This window comes from Bos indicus, chromosome 21 (genome assembly GCF_029378745.1).
Source record: "Bos indicus isolate NIAB-ARS_2022 breed Sahiwal x Tharparkar chromosome 21, NIAB-ARS_B.indTharparkar_mat_pri_1.0, whole genome shotgun sequence".
Classification (NCBI taxonomy): domain Eukaryota; kingdom Metazoa; phylum Chordata; class Mammalia; order Artiodactyla; family Bovidae; genus Bos; species Bos indicus.
In genome coordinates, this window is record NC_091780.1 from 48,140,341 (window position 1) to 48,158,811 (window position 18,471).

At 39.5% G+C, this 18,471-nt stretch overlaps 1 protein-coding gene across 7 annotated transcripts in view; it reads left to right on the forward strand.

The window, feature by feature from the left end:
- The window catches only part of TTC6 (tetratricopeptide repeat domain 6), a 215,766-nt gene extending 199,366 nt beyond the window's left edge, over nucleotides 1–16,400 (forward strand). For all 7 annotated transcript variants that reach the window (XM_070775481.1, XM_019983232.2, XM_070775482.1 and 4 more), the window contains 4 exons: nucleotides 3,009–3,161; nucleotides 3,998–4,168; nucleotides 15,441–15,666; nucleotides 16,174–16,400. In XM_070775481.1, the coding sequence (XP_070631582.1) occupies nucleotides 3,009–3,161; nucleotides 3,998–4,168; nucleotides 15,441–15,666; nucleotides 16,174–16,310 (687 nt within the window). In that variant the 3' untranslated portion in view covers nucleotides 16,311–16,400. The remainder of the gene's footprint in view (nucleotides 1–3,008; nucleotides 3,162–3,997; nucleotides 4,169–15,440; nucleotides 15,667–16,173) is intronic.
- The last annotated feature ends 2,071 nt before the right edge of the window (nucleotides 16,401–18,471 follow it).

The following is an 18,471-nucleotide window of genomic DNA, read 5'->3' on the forward strand; positions in this document are numbered from 1 at the left end:
TTATACATGTTTCAATGCCATTCTCCCATATCATCCCACCCTCGTCCTCTCCCACAGAGTCCAAAAGACTGTTCTATACATCTGTGTCTCTTTTGCTGTCTCACATACAGGATTACTGTTACCATCTTTCTAAATTCCATATATATGTGTTAGTATACTGTATTGGTGTTTTTCTTTCTGGCTTACTTCACTCTGTATAATAGGCTCCAGTTTCATCCACCTCATTAGAATTGATTGAAATGTATTCTTTTTAATGGCTGAGTAATACTCCATTGTGTATATGTACCACAGCTTTCTTATCCATTCATCTGCTGATGGACATCTACAGTGTCTTTTAAAGTTGAGGTTTTTTTTTTTTTTTTTCATTTAAAAAATAAATGAATTTGGCTGATCTAAGACTAGGAGGTGGCTGTGGCTTGGTTATAGTGAGGTATGCCCAAGAACTGATTAATAAGGGAAATAAGATTGCCTTCTGAGAGTTAAGCATGAAATTAGCCATTATTTGATCACAGTAGAAACTTGCAAAGTCAATTTAGAGACAGGGTGACTCCCAAAACAGCTAGAACTGACTGCAATCAAAAGACATGTGTTAATGTCATCGTTCATTGCATTTGCTGGGCACCTAGTACAGGACAGGGACTGACCTAGGCCTAGGGCTACAGTGGTGAAAAGACACTGGGTTCTTCTCGTAGAGTTTACTACCTATTGAAGGGATAAGCATCAAGCTGGCACATGAATAATTACTTAATTATACTCAGGATAAGTACAAAAAAGAAAAAAAGGATGGGTTTTAGGACAGTTTATATGAAGGAAACAGCTTTATTTGAGGGGATGAGGAAAGACTTTTTGAGAAATTAACATTTAAATCGAGGTATGAAAAACTAGTAATTAGGAGTAAGAGTTGGGGCTTAGAACACGGTGTTCCACAGAGAGGGACCAGCTCATTTGGTGAGAAAGAGACAGAGGGCTTAAAGGAGACAGAATGTTATGGACAAGGGGAGAGTGATGTGGGATAAGACTGCAGAACTGAGTAATGACTGGAGGTGAAGGTCATTGTAACTGGTCTAGGTCAGTTAAAAATGTGAATATAACTCACCAGAGCACTGACATCAGATCTGTATTTTATGAAGATCTCACTGGGTATATATCAAGCTGAAGGAGAATTGAAAAACTCGTCAGTATGAGGAGGAATTGAATCAGGAAAGGAAGGACTGAAAAATGAAAGCTAGAAAACCCCATCAAATCCTATTTAGGGCCAAGAGTGACCATTTTTTAGATAAATACGAAACAGATTCCCCTTCTACGTGCCTAGCACTAGAGACGTGGAAGAGAGCAAAACAGATGTTGTCAGGACCAGACAAGTTCAATTCCTTGTTTATCAAATGAACATGTGATGGTGATGTTGATTTTCACATAATTTACTGTGAGGGAGAAGTTTACTGGTTAAAGACAGTGTCTGCTGCTGCTGCCGCTAAGTCACTTTAGTCGTGTTTGATTCTGTGTGACCCCATAAATGGCAGCCCACCAGGCTCCCCCATCCCTGGGATTCTCCAGGCAAGAACACTGGAGTGGGTTGCCATTTCCTTCTCCAATGCATGAAAGTGAAAAGTGAAAGTGAAGTCGCTCAGTCGTGTCCGAGCAGCCCACCAGGCCCCTCTGTCCATGGGATTTTCCAGGCAAGAGAACTGGAGTGGGTTGCCATTGCCTTCTCCCAAAGACAGTGTCTAGTTAACTCTAAGTTCTATTTTGTATTAGTTTTATTCAAGAGTCAATTGGTTTACGTGAGAGTCAGCTTCTGAGACTGGCAAGTTGGGTTTTTGAGCCCACAGGAATAAAAGACAGGCCCTGGACTGTGCTGAATTTATCAACTCACTGCCTTTCTGTGATGATTTATTTAGTTGCCAACTGGTCTTCTCTAGGAAATACTCTGACATCTTTCTGCTAACAGTGTCCCTCTCCTGACCTTCTCTCTTTTTTTCCAGTTGGTACTAAGGTTGGTATAAATACCTGCTTGGTTGATTTGTATGCATTTTTCATGGGATGTGTATAGTGATCCTAAAATGCCAGACACTGGTGCAATTTAACAGCTAGGTTTTATACCATGATGGGCTTCCCTTGTGGTTCAGCTGGTAAAGAATCCACCTGCAATGCTGGAGACTTGGGTTCAACACTGGGTTGGGAAGATCCCCTGGAGAAGGGAAAGGCTACCCACTCCAGTATTCTGGCCTGAAGAATTCCATGGACTGTATAGTTTATACACTTTCACTTTATACCATTAGTTTATTTGTTTAATTATTGAGCACATATTTATTTTGTTATGTATAATATGTATAACTAGAGTTTCGATGCCAAGCAAATAAACGATTCCTGCCTGTGTGTGCAGTGAAAGTGAAAGGTGCTCAGTCATGTCCATCTCTTTGCTACCCCGTGGACTATACAGTCCATGGAATTCTCTAGGCCAGAATACTGGAGTGGGTAGCCATTCCCTTCTCCAGGGGATCTTCCCAACCCAGGGATCAAACCCAATTCTCCCGCTTTGCAGGTGGATTCTTTACCAGCTGAGCCACAAGGGAAGCCCAAGAATCCTGGAGTGGGTAGCATATCCCTTCTCCAGCAGATCTTTCCAACCTGGGAATTGAACTGGGGTCCCCTGCATTGCAGGTGGATTCTTTACCAACTGAGCTTTCAGAACTCAATGTAAATTTTGTAGTGATTGTCAGAAGCATTGGTGTTTCCATGGGGGTCAAGATTTTATGTTGTTGAAGACCTGTCTAAGAGATGACTGATAATCAGATTTATTTCAACTAATAAAAATTTCAGCATAAATACTCAGGGGAATCAGTCATTTGAATGTATTCACAGTACAGCCTACTTCCTTGTTTAAAATATCTTAGATTTAGCACAATATAAATATACCCTTACTAAAAGACTTTATTTAAGTTAGAATCATAAACATTTGTCATGATATGGACAATTTCCTACTTGGTGTAAATGGAAAATTATTTTAGGCCCAAGGAAAATTCCAGAAAGCTTGGAACCACTTTACCATTGCTATGGAAGTTGATCCAAAGAGCTACCTAGCCTATGAAGGAAGAGCTGTGGTCTGTCTTCAGATGGGTGATAATTTTGCTGCATTTCAGGATATAAATGCTGCCATAAAGGTAAAAATCCATTTATATTATCATTAGTGTAAATTAATGTCATCGGTGAATAAGATGAAGTAAGAAGCCCTCTGTTGCCTTTTAAAAGTGACTTGTAGAAAAAATAATATTTGTATTTTTTTCCCCCAGGAGTTTCACAGAATAGAGAGTTATTATAGCTTGCCAGTTTTCTAACTTAAATGTATTTAAAATTTTGAAAATACATTTCTAATAAATGTTGATTCCTCTTAGTACATGCAAATTTATAGCTTCATGATACATCAATATTATTTTATAATTAAAAAAATAATGTTCTGGCTTTGAAGGAACTAAAGAAAGAATAATGTAAATCCCCAGCTTTTTTTATAGTGAAATGGCAAATAAATTCAGAGACAGAAAATCTGCTTTTTGTCTTCTCGATTTTGGATTCTTTTTTTTTTTGTATATTTGGGTAGATATTGTAATATTTGAGATCAGAAAAAGGAAAGACCTGAAAGGTAATTGCTATACTGCATAGGACAAATAAACATGTTAACTTTTAAATTTCTCCTCCAGCTTAACAGAGCTAAACAGACAAGCTTTTCCTCATGCATCTCTTCTTAAGCCCCATTCTTTGCAAAGGAACTGAGTAAAGCACTAAGATTATTTGTTTTATTGCAACCAAATCAACAAAATGTTGGCATTGAACCAACTTCATGCCGAGTCCTTTCTCAAAATGTTTGCTCTAGTGGGGTTTCACCTGCCCTATAAAATCACTAGCTTCCCACAAAGAGATTTCATAATGTCCATTTTTGCAGACATGAAATCGGAGATAAATACTATTCCCAGACACTAACTACTCTTATATTATATTGCAGATCAATGCTACAGCAGAATTCTTAACAAATCGTGGTGTGATTCATGAGTTTATGGGTCAACAACAGAATGCAATGAGAGACTATCAAGAAGCAATTTCTTTAAACCCCACTTACTCGCTGGCTTACTTTAATGCAGGAAATATCTACTTTCATCACAGGCAATTTTCCCAGGTAATGTGAGTTTTCCTTCTCGTTTTCTTTTTGACACTAAGTGCTTTCTTCATTACATATAGTTTCAAAATGCAGTCCTTATGTCTCAGGCATTCATTAGCTCTTTAGGAGATTTTCTCTTTCATAAGAATGCTTATAATTATGTATTAAATGTTTACACCTCTGTGGATTTATTCTTCTCATTATTATCAGCCGCTCAACACTTGTCCAGTAAACATTGTTTTGGACTTCTCCAGGTGCCTGCAGTCTCCTTGCTGTCCATGGTTGCCAGCTTCCCACCTGGAATTCTCTGCTTTTCGCCCCCATTTAGCAAAATCTCAGACTTTCTTCCAGACTGTCTTTCATGATGTAATTGCTGCTGCTGCTGCTGCTAAGTCGCTTCAGTGGTGTCCGACTCTGTGCGACCCCATAGATGGCAGCTCACCAGGCTCCCCCGTCCCTGGGATTCTCCAGGCAAGAACAGTGGAGTGGGTTGCCATGTCCTTCTCCAATGCATGAAAGTGAAAAGTGAAAGCGAAGTCCCTCAGTCCTGTCCGACTCATAGTGACCCCATGGACTGCAGCCTACCAGGCTTCTCTGTCCATGGGATTTGCCAGGCAAGAGTACTGCAGTGGGGTGCCATTGCCTTCTCTGGATGTAATTGTCTAGCTCATAGTAATTTCTACCTTAAGTTTCAGTCACATGAGCACTTGACTGGGGGTGAGGAGATATGTATGTTACTTCTGGTTTTTATGGCAAGAGTCTTTTTTTTCAGCATCAGTTCATAATGTCTGAAATGAAAGTGTTGGGTTAGTAGATGATATTTTATATTTTGAATGTATTATATTCGAGTTGTAATGCATTACATGAATCAAACATTTGTTGTGTTTTTTAAATCTTTGTTTACTCTTTTGCTCTTTATCTTCAATTTTATTATATTCTTTGTCTAATTTTTTGAGTCAGAGCTTAATCTATTTATTCACTCTTTCACTTATATTGTGGTAAGTTGTTAAGGGTTATGCCTTTCCCCCAAGTAATGTTTTCAGCAGTATCCTCTGAATTTTGGTCTTTAATGTTTTTATTTTTGTTTTTCCAAAATGTTGCACTTGAAACTTTAGCCAAATTTCCCCTTTGATTAAAGGATAAATTGATGGAGCACTTAAAATGTTCAGGAGGGAGGATTTTTATCTTTGTGAATATTGAAATTTATTGGGTTTTAATGTGGTCTAATACATGATGACTTTTTTTTCTTTAATATTCCAGGGGCCTTCCCAAAAAGAGTTTCTATCATGGGCATATAGTGTTGAAATGTATAAGATATACCTTATTAATTATATTTAAATTAATCTTTATTCATACTATTTTGTTCATTTGGTTTATCTTCTACAGAGAAAGGTTTATTCAAGTATCCTATAATTAGTGTGATCCTATGTAGGTTTCTTTATATCTCTTTTGTTCTTGTTTAGTGGTTGAGTGGCAACCTACTCCAGTACTCTTGCCTGGAAAATCCCATGGACGGAGGAGCCTGGTGGGCTGCAGTCCATGGAGTCGCTAAGAGTTGGACAGGACTGAGCAACTTCACTTTCACTTTTCACTTTCATGCATTGGAGAAGGGAATGGCAACCCACTCCAGTGTTCTTGCCTGGAGAATCCTAGGGACAGGGGAGCCTGGTGGGCTGCTGTCTATGGGGTCGCACAGAGTCGGACACGACTGAAGTGACTTAGCAGCAGCAGCAGCAGTGGTTGAGTTGTGTCCAACTCTTTGTGACCCCATGCACTAAAGCCCTCCAGGCTCCTTTGTCCATGGAATTTCTCAGTCAAGAATACTGGAGTGGGTTGCCGTTTCCTTCTCCAGTTATATCTGTTTAATTCCCACCTTATGAAATATAGTATTTCATGTATAGATATTAATACATATTATATATACATTGTGAATTGTAATCTTCAGTGTTACAAATGCTTTTTTTTGTTTCTCTTTGGAATAAATTCTCCTTTATCTGATATGAAGATCCAGACCTCTGATTTCATTAGATTTGCTTCTGCTTGGTATTTTTGTCCTTCCTTTTATTTTCAGTGTTTAAAATTCTTTGTTTTAGTTTTGTCTCTTTCCTACAGTGTAGAGTTGGATTTTGTTTTAGATGACAAAATTTGAAAATATTTGTCTTTTAATAAATATCCCATTTATATTTTCACATAGTCAGTATATTTGGTCTTAGTTCTGTTATTTTATGTCCTATTTTCTGTTTACATGTATTTAAATTTTTATTCTGTGGTTTGTTTTATTTAAAAATTTAGAATTTTTCCTAACATTTAGGAAGGTTTACAGTTTTGCTTTGTTGTTCAGTCACTGAGTCATGTCCAACTCTTTGCAACCTCAGGAACTGCAGCCCACCAGGCTCCTCCATCCTTCACTATCTCCTGGAATTTGCTCAAATTCATGTCCATTGAGTGGTGATGCTATTTAAACATCTCATCTTCGGCCACCCCTTCTCCTTTTGTCTCCATCCTTTCCCAGCGTCAGAGTCTTTTCCAGTGAATAGTCTCTCCACATCAGGTGACCAAAGTTTTAAAGCTTCAGCTTCAGCATCAGTCCTTCCAATGCATATTCAGTATTGATTTTCCTTGAGGATTGACTGGTTTGATCTCCTTGCAGTTTTGCTTTAGTGATTACCTTTATAAAAATGCCTTTGTACCCTTACTTCCTTATTTCTTTAGTTTCTTTACTGTGCTGCACTGTGTGCTGTGCTGAGTCGCTCAGTTGTGTCTGACTCTTTGTGACCCCATGGACTATAGCCCACCAGGCTCCTCTGCCCATGGGGGTTCTCCAGGCAAGAATACTGGAGTGAGTTGCCATGCTCTCCTCCTGTGGATCTTCCCATCCCAGGGATCAAACCCAGGTTTCCGACATTGCAGGCAGATTTTGTATGGTCTGAGCCACCAGGGAAGTTCTTTGCTATGAAGAACAATAAAATGACCCTTTAATATCTTTCCCTCTTACTTCTCCCTTTCACACATTAGTCACTTTTAGTTCATAGTTTTCTCTTTTAAAAAAGGTTCATATTTATATACTTAAATATGCTTGAGCTTGTTCTGTCAACTTGTCAAACTTGTCACATTAACTTGCTTTCCATTCTCTCTGTATTTTCCCATTTTGTTGTCCTTCATTTTTCCTATGCTGCCAGAAGATTTAATATTTGCATACTATTTTTTCATCCTTACTTTTTGTTTTAGTCTTAGTTCTTCAGTTGAATATATTTAATTCTCCTCACCAGGCTTTTTGCCAAAGTTTTCCTTCTAACCAATCATCTTTTGGTGCCCTAAAATTGGTCTTCTAGTAGAGTCCTGGGGACTTCCCTCAGTCAGTAATGGTAAACAATCCACCTGCCAATGCAGGAGACCCGGATTCAATCTCTGTGTCAGAAAGATCCCCTGGAGAAGGAAATGGCAACCCACCGCTGTATTCTTGCCTGGAAAATCGCATGGAGAGAGGAGCCTGGTAGGCTGCAGTCCATGGGGTCACAAACAGTTGGACATGACTTAGTGATTGAACAACAGCCACAACAAATAGAGTCTTGAGAAAGGGTTCATATTCCTTGAATTGTTTCATGTTCACAGCTGTTAGCCTGCAGCCTTTATGTCTTAAGACAGCATGTCTGGATTTAGTATCCTTGACTCACTTTTTCTTTCCTTGAATGTCTTGTGTCTTTCACTATTTTTTGGTGTTATATATGTTGGTACCTAAAGTCTGATGCAAACCTGATTTTTGTTGTCGATGACTTTTTTTTGTCAGAATCACCAAAGTTTTTTTTGTTTTTATAAATGAAAAGTTTTACTCAAGTATTTGTTAGAATTGACCTTTTGGGGTCAAGTTGTAAGTACAGAGTATGCATTTTCAATATTTAGATTCCAGAAAATTTGTTGAATTCAGTGTAAGAATTTTTCTGTTTCACTATTTTGATTTTCTTCAATGGCAGTGAATACCAATTATTATAAATGGGATGCTTTTGACTTCTATATGCTAGTTATTTTTTTTCAAGCAATTTTTAATCTCTTAATTTCTGTTTCATTTTCTTTTGCATCTCTCTCCTAAATCTTTGGGCTTTCCTGATGGCTCAGACAGTAAAGAATCTGCCTGCAACCTGGGAGACTTAGGTTCTATCCCTGGGTTGGGAAGATCCCCTGGAGGAGGGCATGGCAACCCACTCCAGTATTCTTGCCTGGAGAATTCCATGGACAGAGGAGCCTGGTGGGTTACAGTCTATGGAGTCGCAAAGAGTCGGACACAACTGATCGACTAACACTTTCTAAATCTTTACTGTGTTTTCTATTTGTTATTCCCTTGTGGACCTTACAATTCAGGTTTCTTTAAAATTCTTTTCTATGCCATTTCCATGACATATCTTCCTGGCCACCTCTTTTTAAAGATAGATTATTTATTTATTTAATTAAAAAAATTAAATGCAATTTCTTACCAGTTTTTTCTAGTTCATTTTATAATGTTATAATTTTTATCTACAGTGTAGCAATACTTTTTTTCTGGTCACTTTTATTTTATTTCTGAAAATCTGTTAATTTTTTATCTTTGGTTTTTGCAGTGAAGGCAGGCAAATTACTTTTCTGTTAGTTACATTTGAGTGAGATAATTTTTTTCTCCTGGACTAAAAGCAGAGATTCCTGTGGGAAACCGGGTGATGGTCCATGGTAACTTTCTGAGTTGAGCTACCTCTGACGCTATTGCAAAGGACTTTACAGTCTGTTCTATTTAGCGTAGCCTGGTTTGGGAAGACTTTTATCACAAGCTCTGTGTTTCTCAGAACTTCTCACAGTCCTTGCTTCTAAGATAACATACTCATCTTAAAAAGTTGTTTTTATTGCTTGCATTTTCTGAGATCTATAACCTCTGTATTCTCCTCTACCACTCGATATTGTGACCATACCCCTTAAAAGTGATCTTTGGGACACCTTTATCTACTGAGAGGCTACAGTCCTTTGCATTTTGCTGGAAAAGTTGAGCAAGTACTTCCTGATTCCACTTAGCTCTTCATTCTTTTAATCTCCTTATGTTTATAATGTACCTGCCATCTGCTAGGAGTTAATGAAGACCCTGAGGATACAGAGCTAAACGAGACAAGGAAGACTTCTTTTATGATGTAGTTTACATTTTATTGGAGGAAGAAATAGAAAATAATATAATATTAGTAGTGTGATAAACATCTAATACTACCTCATGTAAGCAGTGCTATATCAGTATTAACATGTGTGTGGGACTATAGAAGTTTACCTGGGTGGATAATGTAGGTGGAGAGAAGGGGTTTAAGGAGCAAGCTCTGGGGCAACATCAGTGTTTAGAAGTGAGGCAGAGAGGAGATGCCAGAGAGTAGACTTAAGAAGGGAATATCCAGCCAGGATGATGGGAAGAAAAACAGGAGAACACATATCACCTCAAGAATAAAGTGCTTTAAGAAATGTGTCCTGTGTCAAATGCTGCTGAGAAGTCCAGGAAAGACGATGGAGAGAATCCTTGATGACTTTGGGAAGAACATCATTGGAATAGCAATGGCACCAGAGCCTTAAGTGGAAAGGGTTTTGGAGAAAATGTGAGGTGAAGAATTAGACAGTTCAACTAGTTGAAGAAATTCTCCTGTGAAGAGAAGTAGTGAAATGGGGTGATGGGTGGAGTGGAGTAAGGTGTTGCTATTTTTAATTTTTTTAAATATGAGGGATATTGATTCATGCTCCTATGTTAATGAAAGAATATGGTGGAAAAGGAGAAATTGTTGGTGCAGGAGAGAGTGATAGGGATAATTAGGATCAAAATCTTTCAGAATTTGATGGGTCTAAAGTTTGGAAGTTCCGGGGTGGGCTTTGAAGAGAGCAGGTCACACTATCCATTATGTCGTGAAGGAACGCACAGAGTACAAAAGAGAGTACCGCTGCTGTAGATGGATAGTTTTTTTTTTTAATTGCTTTTTAATTTGATTGCACTAGATTTTTGTTGCTTTGTGCAGGCTTTCTCTGGTTTCGGTGTTCAGTTCAGTCGCTCAGTCATGTCCGACTCTTTGTGAACCCGTGGACTGCAGCACGCCAGGCCTCCCTGTCTATCACCAACTCCCGGAGTCCACCCAAACCCATGACCATCGAGTCGGTGATGCCATCCAACCGTCTCATCCTCTGTCGTCCCCTTCTCCTCCTGCCTTCAATCTTTCCCAGCATCAGAGTCTTTTCAAATGAGTCATTTCTTCACATCAGGTGGCCAAAGTATTGGAGTTTCAGCTTCAGCATCAGTCCTTCCAATGACTGTTCAGGACTGATTTCCTTTAGGATGGACTGGTTGGATCTCCTTTCAGTCCAAGGGACTCTCAAGAGTCTTCTCCAACACCACAGTTCAAAGGTACCAATTCTTCGGTGCTCAGCTAGTTGCGGTGAATGGGGGCAGATCCTCATTGTGGTTTGCAGGCTTCTCGCTGCGGTGGCTTCTCTTGTTTCGGAGCGTGGGCTCTAGGCGTGGGGGCTTCAGGAGTTGTGGCACATGGGCTCCATAGTTGTGGCTCACTGGCCCTAGAGCGCAGGCTCAGTGGTTGTGGCACACAATTTTAGGTTCTCCTCGGCATGTGGAGTCTTCTCAGACCAGTGATGGAACCCGTGCCCACTGTCTTGGCAGGTAGATTCTTATCCACTGCACCACTAGGGAAGTCTGATAGGTAGATTTTGATAGTAGGCATTTCTGTTTATTGATTATAGTTTTTCCATTAGATATGAGTATCATTTACCAGTTAAGAGTGAGGATGGATAGGCAAAAAGGGGGACGTGTGGCTAGGAGTTTTGAAGAGGAAAAAGAACATGTGAAATAATTGTTCTAGAGAGTGGTAGTGTGAACATGCCAGGGAAGTATAGCAGGACTACCAGACAACTTTAAGTTCTCATTTGAAGTTTGTGGTTAAATTTAAAGTGAGATCTTGACTATACTGCTTTGTATATAATTCTTTCTATACAAATTCAGTATGGCTTTGTGTCACTCCACAACCATTTCTCTGAGTTAGTCTCTTATCTCCTCCTTCCAGGAAAGCTCTTTAATGCCTGGAATCACACTCCTGTCTCTTCCCCTATATTTCCTTACTCAGAAAGCACATCCATACCCATGGCTTATGCTGCATGTCAGCCTCTACCTTTCTTCTGAGCTCCTAACCCATACTTATCAGTTGCTAAAACAGGATGCTTTATAAGTGCGTTAGACTCAAAACGGAATTAATCTCTGTATCTTCTACACCCCTTCCAGCTCTTCTTCCTAGAAACCCTGTCTCAAACTCAAGATGTCATTCCTTAGAGTCACCTGAGTAAAAATATTGCATCAATCATGATTTTTCTTCCTCAGCTTCCTCTAATCAGTCATCTAATTCTGTCAGTTTTGCTTCTTAGTTTTTTCTCACACATGCCATTTCCATTCTATTTCTACTGCAATTGCCTTCATTCTTTCCCGAGTTAGATCAGTTGGCTTGCTGACCCCTATGATGAGGCTGGCTGACTTCAGAGGTGAAGTTAGATTCTGGGACAGAGAATTATCAAAGATATTATTGTGTAAAGCGTGAATGAGATCATCATAGCTCAGACCTCAGATAGCTGGGAGTCTAATGTCTTCCAAGGCTGACGGTCAGGGTAAGTTACCTTAAACTTTGTCAAGCTCAGACTACTCTCCAGCTGGGTTTTGGCAATGTTTCTGTGTGCTAGAGAGTTAGTTAAGACACACACAATGCCCAGGGCAATTTTCTGTTTCCATAACTGCTTGTGGTCCACATGAGAAGGAAACTCTCACATTTTAAGCTTATTTGTCCCTAATAACTCTATGGATATCATGTATAAGACTGTTTGGTTAGATCTAAAGTGTAGTTTGAATTTTGATCATACTTAAAAAGTATGGCTCTTTTTTCTTCAAACTAGGGGCACATCAGCTGGGCAAATATGTGATCTAAAATATAGTCTGTCCTCTGTCTTGATAGACTGGATACCTGGGCTTTATAGTGCATGCTCTCTTCAGAGACAGCAGACTTGGAGAGTAGTTTATTCAGCTATTTCTGTATGCTCTGTGTTTTTTTTTTTGTGGAGAAAATTCTTCTATTTGCTGTACACCCTCCTCCCCGTTTTATTTCTGACTATGGATGGAAGATTTAGGGCCAGGAGGAAGGGTCTTCAATAAACCAAATAATCTCTAGAGGGTTAAGACATGTATGTGTTCTGGCTTCTTTTGTGATTAGTTAGTAGCTTAATGGTTTTAAACCCCATTTGGATGCATCATGAACTACAGGTGACTTTTCAATAATAACTGAGTCAGCCTTCTAATTAATTACAAGTATGAGGGAACTTACAGGTATGGTTCTGAACGAATTTTAGATTTAGGGATAGAGTCTATTGAAATTCTAGAAACACAATTTGAATCAGAAAGCATCTGCTGCCGAGTCGCTTCAGTCATGTCCGACTCTGCGCGACCCCATAGACAGCAGCCCACCAGGCTCCCCTGTCCCTGGGATTCTCCAGGAAAGAACACTGGAGTGGGTTGCTATTTCCTTCTCCAATGCATGAAAGTGAGAAGTGAAAGTGAAGTCGCTCCGTCATGTCTGACTCAGTGATTCCGTGGACTGCAGCCTACCAGGCTCCTCTGTCCATGGGATTTTCCATGCAAGAGTACTGGAGTGGGTCACCATCGCCTTCTCCAAGAAAGCATCTAGAAGCTAGTAAATAAGTTCTAGCCTCCCAGGTGGCACTAGTGGTAAAGAACCCTCCTGCCAGTGCAGGAGACAGAAGAGAAGTAGGTTCAGTCCCTGGATCAGGAAAATCTCTGGAGAAGGAAATGGCAGCCCACTCCAGTATTCTTGCCTGGAGAATCCCATGAACAGGAGCCTGACAGGTTACAGTCCATGGGGTCGCAAAGAGTTGGACATGACTGAAGTGACTTCAGTCAATCCTAAAGGAAATCAGTCCTGAATATTCATTGGAAGGACTGATGCTGAAGCTCTAATACTTTGGCCACCTGATGTGAAGAACTGACTCATTGGAAAAGACCCTGATGCTGGGAAAGATTGAAGGCAGGAGGAGAAGGGCACGATAGAGGATGAGATGATTGGATGACATTACCAACTCGATGGACGTGAGTTTGAGCAAGCTCTGGGAGTTGGTGATGGACAGGGAAGCCTGGTGTGCTGTAGTCCATGAGGTTGCAAAGAGGCGGACATGACTGATTGACTTATCATGTACACACACGTGCATGAGGAAATTAGACCCGTTGTTAAATCAAGGCCATCCATTGTGGTAGGCATCTTTGTTCTCTAACTACTCCATGGGTGATAATACTCCTGTTCTTCTAGTAACCTCGTTAAATATATAGGCTTTCATTTCCTAAGTAGTATATATTTAAAGCTGTAATAGAAAGTTACATTGTTCACAGTTAGCCATACTATAGTGTTTTACTAAGTTCATTTATTTTAGCTGAGGTGGGTGTTAGCTTCTACCTGATTGAAGTCATCCTTTTGTGATTTTGAATTGTGTAGTTTTTATTGAGGACTTATTGGTTAGTTAAAATGAAACTTAAATTACTTTTTGAAGGAAGTCTTGGCCCTGCTTTGAGTCATTCCCTTGCCTCATTTGTAATGACTGCGAGTCCAGCCTCCTGTTCAGGAGTGAATTCTTTGAGCTTTTCACAGAGGAATGTCAATTCTGCTGCCTTTTTAAGGGATCCTTAAATTGCACTTAGCCACAGCACAGAACAGCTCCCATTCTGGGATGAGATGGATTACACAGTCTTGATCTAATTGCTTCTCAAAAGTCACAAACAGTAAAATTCATGGTGTATTGCTTGAGGGCTATGATCTCTCCATTTGCAGATACTGGCAAAAAATAAAGATGTATCAGTATAACTGAGTCTTTATTATATTCTACATATTGTTCTCAGTACTTTACCTGTTAGCTCACTTAGCTGTCATAGCAGCACTGAAAGTAGAGTTTGATTTTTTGCTTCCATCGAGTCAGAGTGTTTTAGCTACTCACCTGAGGGCGTGGAGCTAATATGTGGTGGAGCCTGGACGTCTGGCCCTGAGGTCTGGGCTCCTGGGCACCGCACTCCCAGTGCTCCACTTCACCCACAGTGGAAGTGAACTGAGAACAAATCCCTGGGAAATAGAAAGAAAAATAGTCCAATAAAGAAGACTGATAGACAATGATCAGAGAGGTAGGAGAAAAACTAGGGAGACTCCCTGTTTCAAGGACAAAGAGAGTTTTAAGGGGGAAGGAGAGACCAAGGGCATCTGTGCCACAGAAACGCTGTGGAAGGAAAGGTCTAGAAAATGTCTGCTGGACTTGACAACACCCTTAGCCTTACCAAAAACTGACCTCGTGGAAAGAGGGAGATAGATAGAAGCCAGACTGTGGTGTGCTGGGGGAAAATTGAGTGGTAAAGGAATTGGATTCAGCAAGCTGTATTGTTAAAAATAGCTTTTCCTAATTTAGGGAGGTTTCAAACTCCTTTGAATTCAAATTCAAAGGAGTCAAATTTTTATCCATTCTGTAACTAGAGAAGAGATTCCTACCTTGAGTAGCAGCATGTCTAATCAGCATCTCAAGCTATTTTTGGTGAAAGAGCAGTTTTTAAGATTTTTCTAACTTACTTCAGACCCCAACACCAGTCTATGGACCACACTTTGCAGGGTCCTTTCCAGCTTGAGAATTTGTTGCGAAGCATCTGGAATCTTGGATCTTCTTGAAAAGCTGATTTTTATCTTCTTTCTTCTTTCCTTATAGCTTTTCATAGTATAACTGTGTTTTTAAACCTTTTTGGTATGGTTTAGAATTTTATTTTCAAAGTTCACTTCTCTCTTTAGCCCTTACTCTGCTTTTATATGAAAAGTGTTAGTTTTCTAACTTATGTTTTATTTTCCTGTTGTGGCCTTTTTTCCTAACTTATAGTGTTGTACAGGGATATGGGATTTGTGTGTGTGTGTGGCGGGGGTGGGGTGGGGGTGGGGGCATAGACAGCAGGAGGAGGTGGTAGGAGAACATTTCGCTTCAGCAGAGAGGAGTATTTTATCTCTGATGCTATCTAAAACTGCTGACGCAGGATGATAACACAAAGCAGACCAACTATTGGTTGGTTTTATTATCATCTTTTACATTCTCTGCAAATACTGTACCTTCTTATCATCTGTATCTGATACAGATGGCCTGAGTTTTATAATAAAAGTATTTCAAATTGCTGTATAGCTGCCAGTTAAAATATATTCAGATTGTCATTATCTTCGCATTTCTATAGGCTAGTGACTACTTCTCAAAGGCTTTAAAGTTTGATCCAGAAAATGAATGTGCTACCATGAATCGAGCTATTGCAAATACAGTATTAAAGAGATATGAAGAAGCAAAAGAAGATTTTGCATATGTAGTTGAAAGCTGTCCATTGTGGGCTGCAGTATATTTTAACAGAGCATACTTCTACTGTTGTTTAAAGCAATATGAACTGGCTGAAGAAGACCTAAGTAAAGGTATAGTTTTTTTGGTAATTTTTTGAGTAAGATTACAATGTTTGAATTGTTTTTAGATGACAAAAGAAGAAAGACATCAGGTCTATTTGCTTAGATAAATTTACATTAGAATTAATGGTTTTATATATCTTATCTTTAATGTAATCAATATAGATTTGTTTATATAATAACTTACAGCATTGGTATGCTAAAATGTAGAAAATTATTAGGGAAACCATACACAAATATTGCTCGACTTTCAAAAAAGACATTGTACTGTGTTTCCCGAGTTAATTTTCTTAGAAAGATTCAAATGTAACTAAATAATGTACATATGAGGAAAAATGTTTTCAAATAGGTAATACTAAAGTGTTATTTTATTTTTCTATTATATACTATTATTTACTAATAATAACTTATAGTAATAATAAGGTGTTATTATAATTTATTATAAAATTTGTATTTAAAAAATGAGTCTTTTTGAGTGCTCACGTAAAAGATACCTTGAAAAATTTTTTTCTTTTACAGCTTTGTCTTTGAAACCTAATGATGCTCTAATATATAATCTTAGAGCAGAAGTTCGTGGTAAGATAGGTCTGATTGAAGAAGCTATGGCCGACTATAACAAAGCACTTGATCTTCAAGAACATGCCTCGGTGGTATGAGTACATAGACCATGGATTCTATAGCAATTTACACAGTTCTTCTTCCAGAAACTGAAGCCTGTTTGTTGCTTTTAAAAAAAGTTTTCACTATCTTCATTGTTGTATTCCTTGTGTTAGTCTTTTATATAATCCTTTGATACATTTTAACATCTTCTTTATACATTAATTATAAAACTTTTAGATCATTTTCTGCAGATTTGTAACAACTCAAAAATGAATTTTTTTCACAAGATTAGAATTTAAATGAGAATGTTTCTCAAGGGCCCTAGAAATACAAAATATTTTCTTTAAAGTAAAATAATTCCTTTAAAAATAATAGTGCATGATTTTAGAAAAAGGATCATGGACCTTTTCATCAGTACCTAGATGTATTCAACAATATCCAGATTAAAAAAAATAGAGAGCTGATGCCTATAAAGAAATTAAAGTCAAGCACATTTCCTTTCTCCTCCTTTGAACAATATCTGCACAGGTCTGAATTCTTCCTAGTACGTATGTTGTTCAACACATAAACATGTTTCTCTTTTTCATGTAGCCTCCCTCCCAGGACAGCGCCTATGAAGATTTTGAGCATCCGCCTCTTTAATGCAAATTTTATAAACATATATAAAAATCTGTATATACTTATAATTAGTGCATCATACAATTTGACAAGAATACATTAAAACAGCTGCTGCTGCTGCTAAGTAACTTCAGTCGTGTCCGACTCTGTGCGACCCCACAGACAGCAGCCCACCAGGCTCCCCCAACCCTGGGATTCTCCAGGCAAGAACATGGGAGTGGATTGCCATTTCCTTGTCCAATGCATGAAAGTGAAATTGAAGTCGCTTAGTCGTGTCTGACTCTTCGTGACCCCGTGGACTGCAGCCTACCAGGCTCCTCCATCCATGGGATTTTCCAGGCAAGAGTACTGGAGTGGGTTGCCATTGCCTTCTCCTTAAAACAGCTAAAAATTCTTAATAGAATGTTTCTTTAGTGAAGCAGAGAACCCTTTTCCTTTACCTCACTGGTAGTAACAGTTTCCTGACTTATACACTCCTCTGGATTTGCTCCGCTCAGTTTATTTTCCTTCTGTGTCTCATTCTTCCAGTACATCTCCAGCTCCTCAGAGACTTGTTTTCACTGTGATGAGACTTTATGGCAAAAAAACACCCCCATCGACTCAGTTGCCTTTGTTTTCCATTTGAGGTACCAGAGTTTCACAGTAGAAAGTCGATTTTAAGTCAGAAGCCACTGTGAGGCTGCTTCACACTCTTTTAGGATCGTTTCCTTGGCGTGGTACGTGGGTTCACGTGAGGACTGGGCCACGCCTGGTATTTCAGTGGGTGACTCAGCCACCTTTAATAAGCCTCTTCACATCCTCTTGTTCTCACTTGTCTCCAGAACCTTTAGTCCCAGGCCGGCAGCTGATGAGATCAGAACAACCTCCTGCACCCACTGGCAGACCCTCGTCTCGTGCCCCAGCCACACATCTCTCACCTACAGCCCTGGGGCATCTCTGTTAAAAGCTGAGGGGTAGCCTGCTAGCAGTGGCAGTACTGGGCTACATGCCCAGTGGATGTGCAGGGGACCCAAGTCCCTGTCGAGTGAACTTTGGATGATGAGAGAAAAAAACTAGGAAATCAGCTCCTTTCCATCTCTTGGTGAAGTGTTCTGAGACACTCAGTCTATACAGCCTCCTGTACAACTCACCTGGGAGACTAAGCTGGTACCCAGCTTCCAGACGTATCCTGCACTTGTGCTTTTGACTTCCCTGGCTTGCTTTCTTTTGTTTCTCCCCCTGCTTTTCTGGGTTTGCACTTCTTGATAAAGCCATTGCCCAGAAACATTGGCCTCTGGCTCTGCTTTCTGAGACAACCCAGGCTGAGACAACTAGTAATTTTTTTTTTTTTCTGATTACACACAAATCCTTATAACTTGAGGCAGGAATGATAAAAACCAAGGACCATGATGGCATAATGGAGCAAATCATATCTAATGTGCCAAAATGCTGCAGGTCCTGGGTCCATATCCCCCAGGGACCCAGAGTTTCTGTGTACTAACCTCCAACCTCTTGCACAAACCTACGGTTTTCCACCTGAGGCCCTTCTCTCAGTCCACACCTCGGTTAAGCCACTGGGCCAGGCTAGGTAGAGTGTTCTATGCCTCACAGTCATTGTTT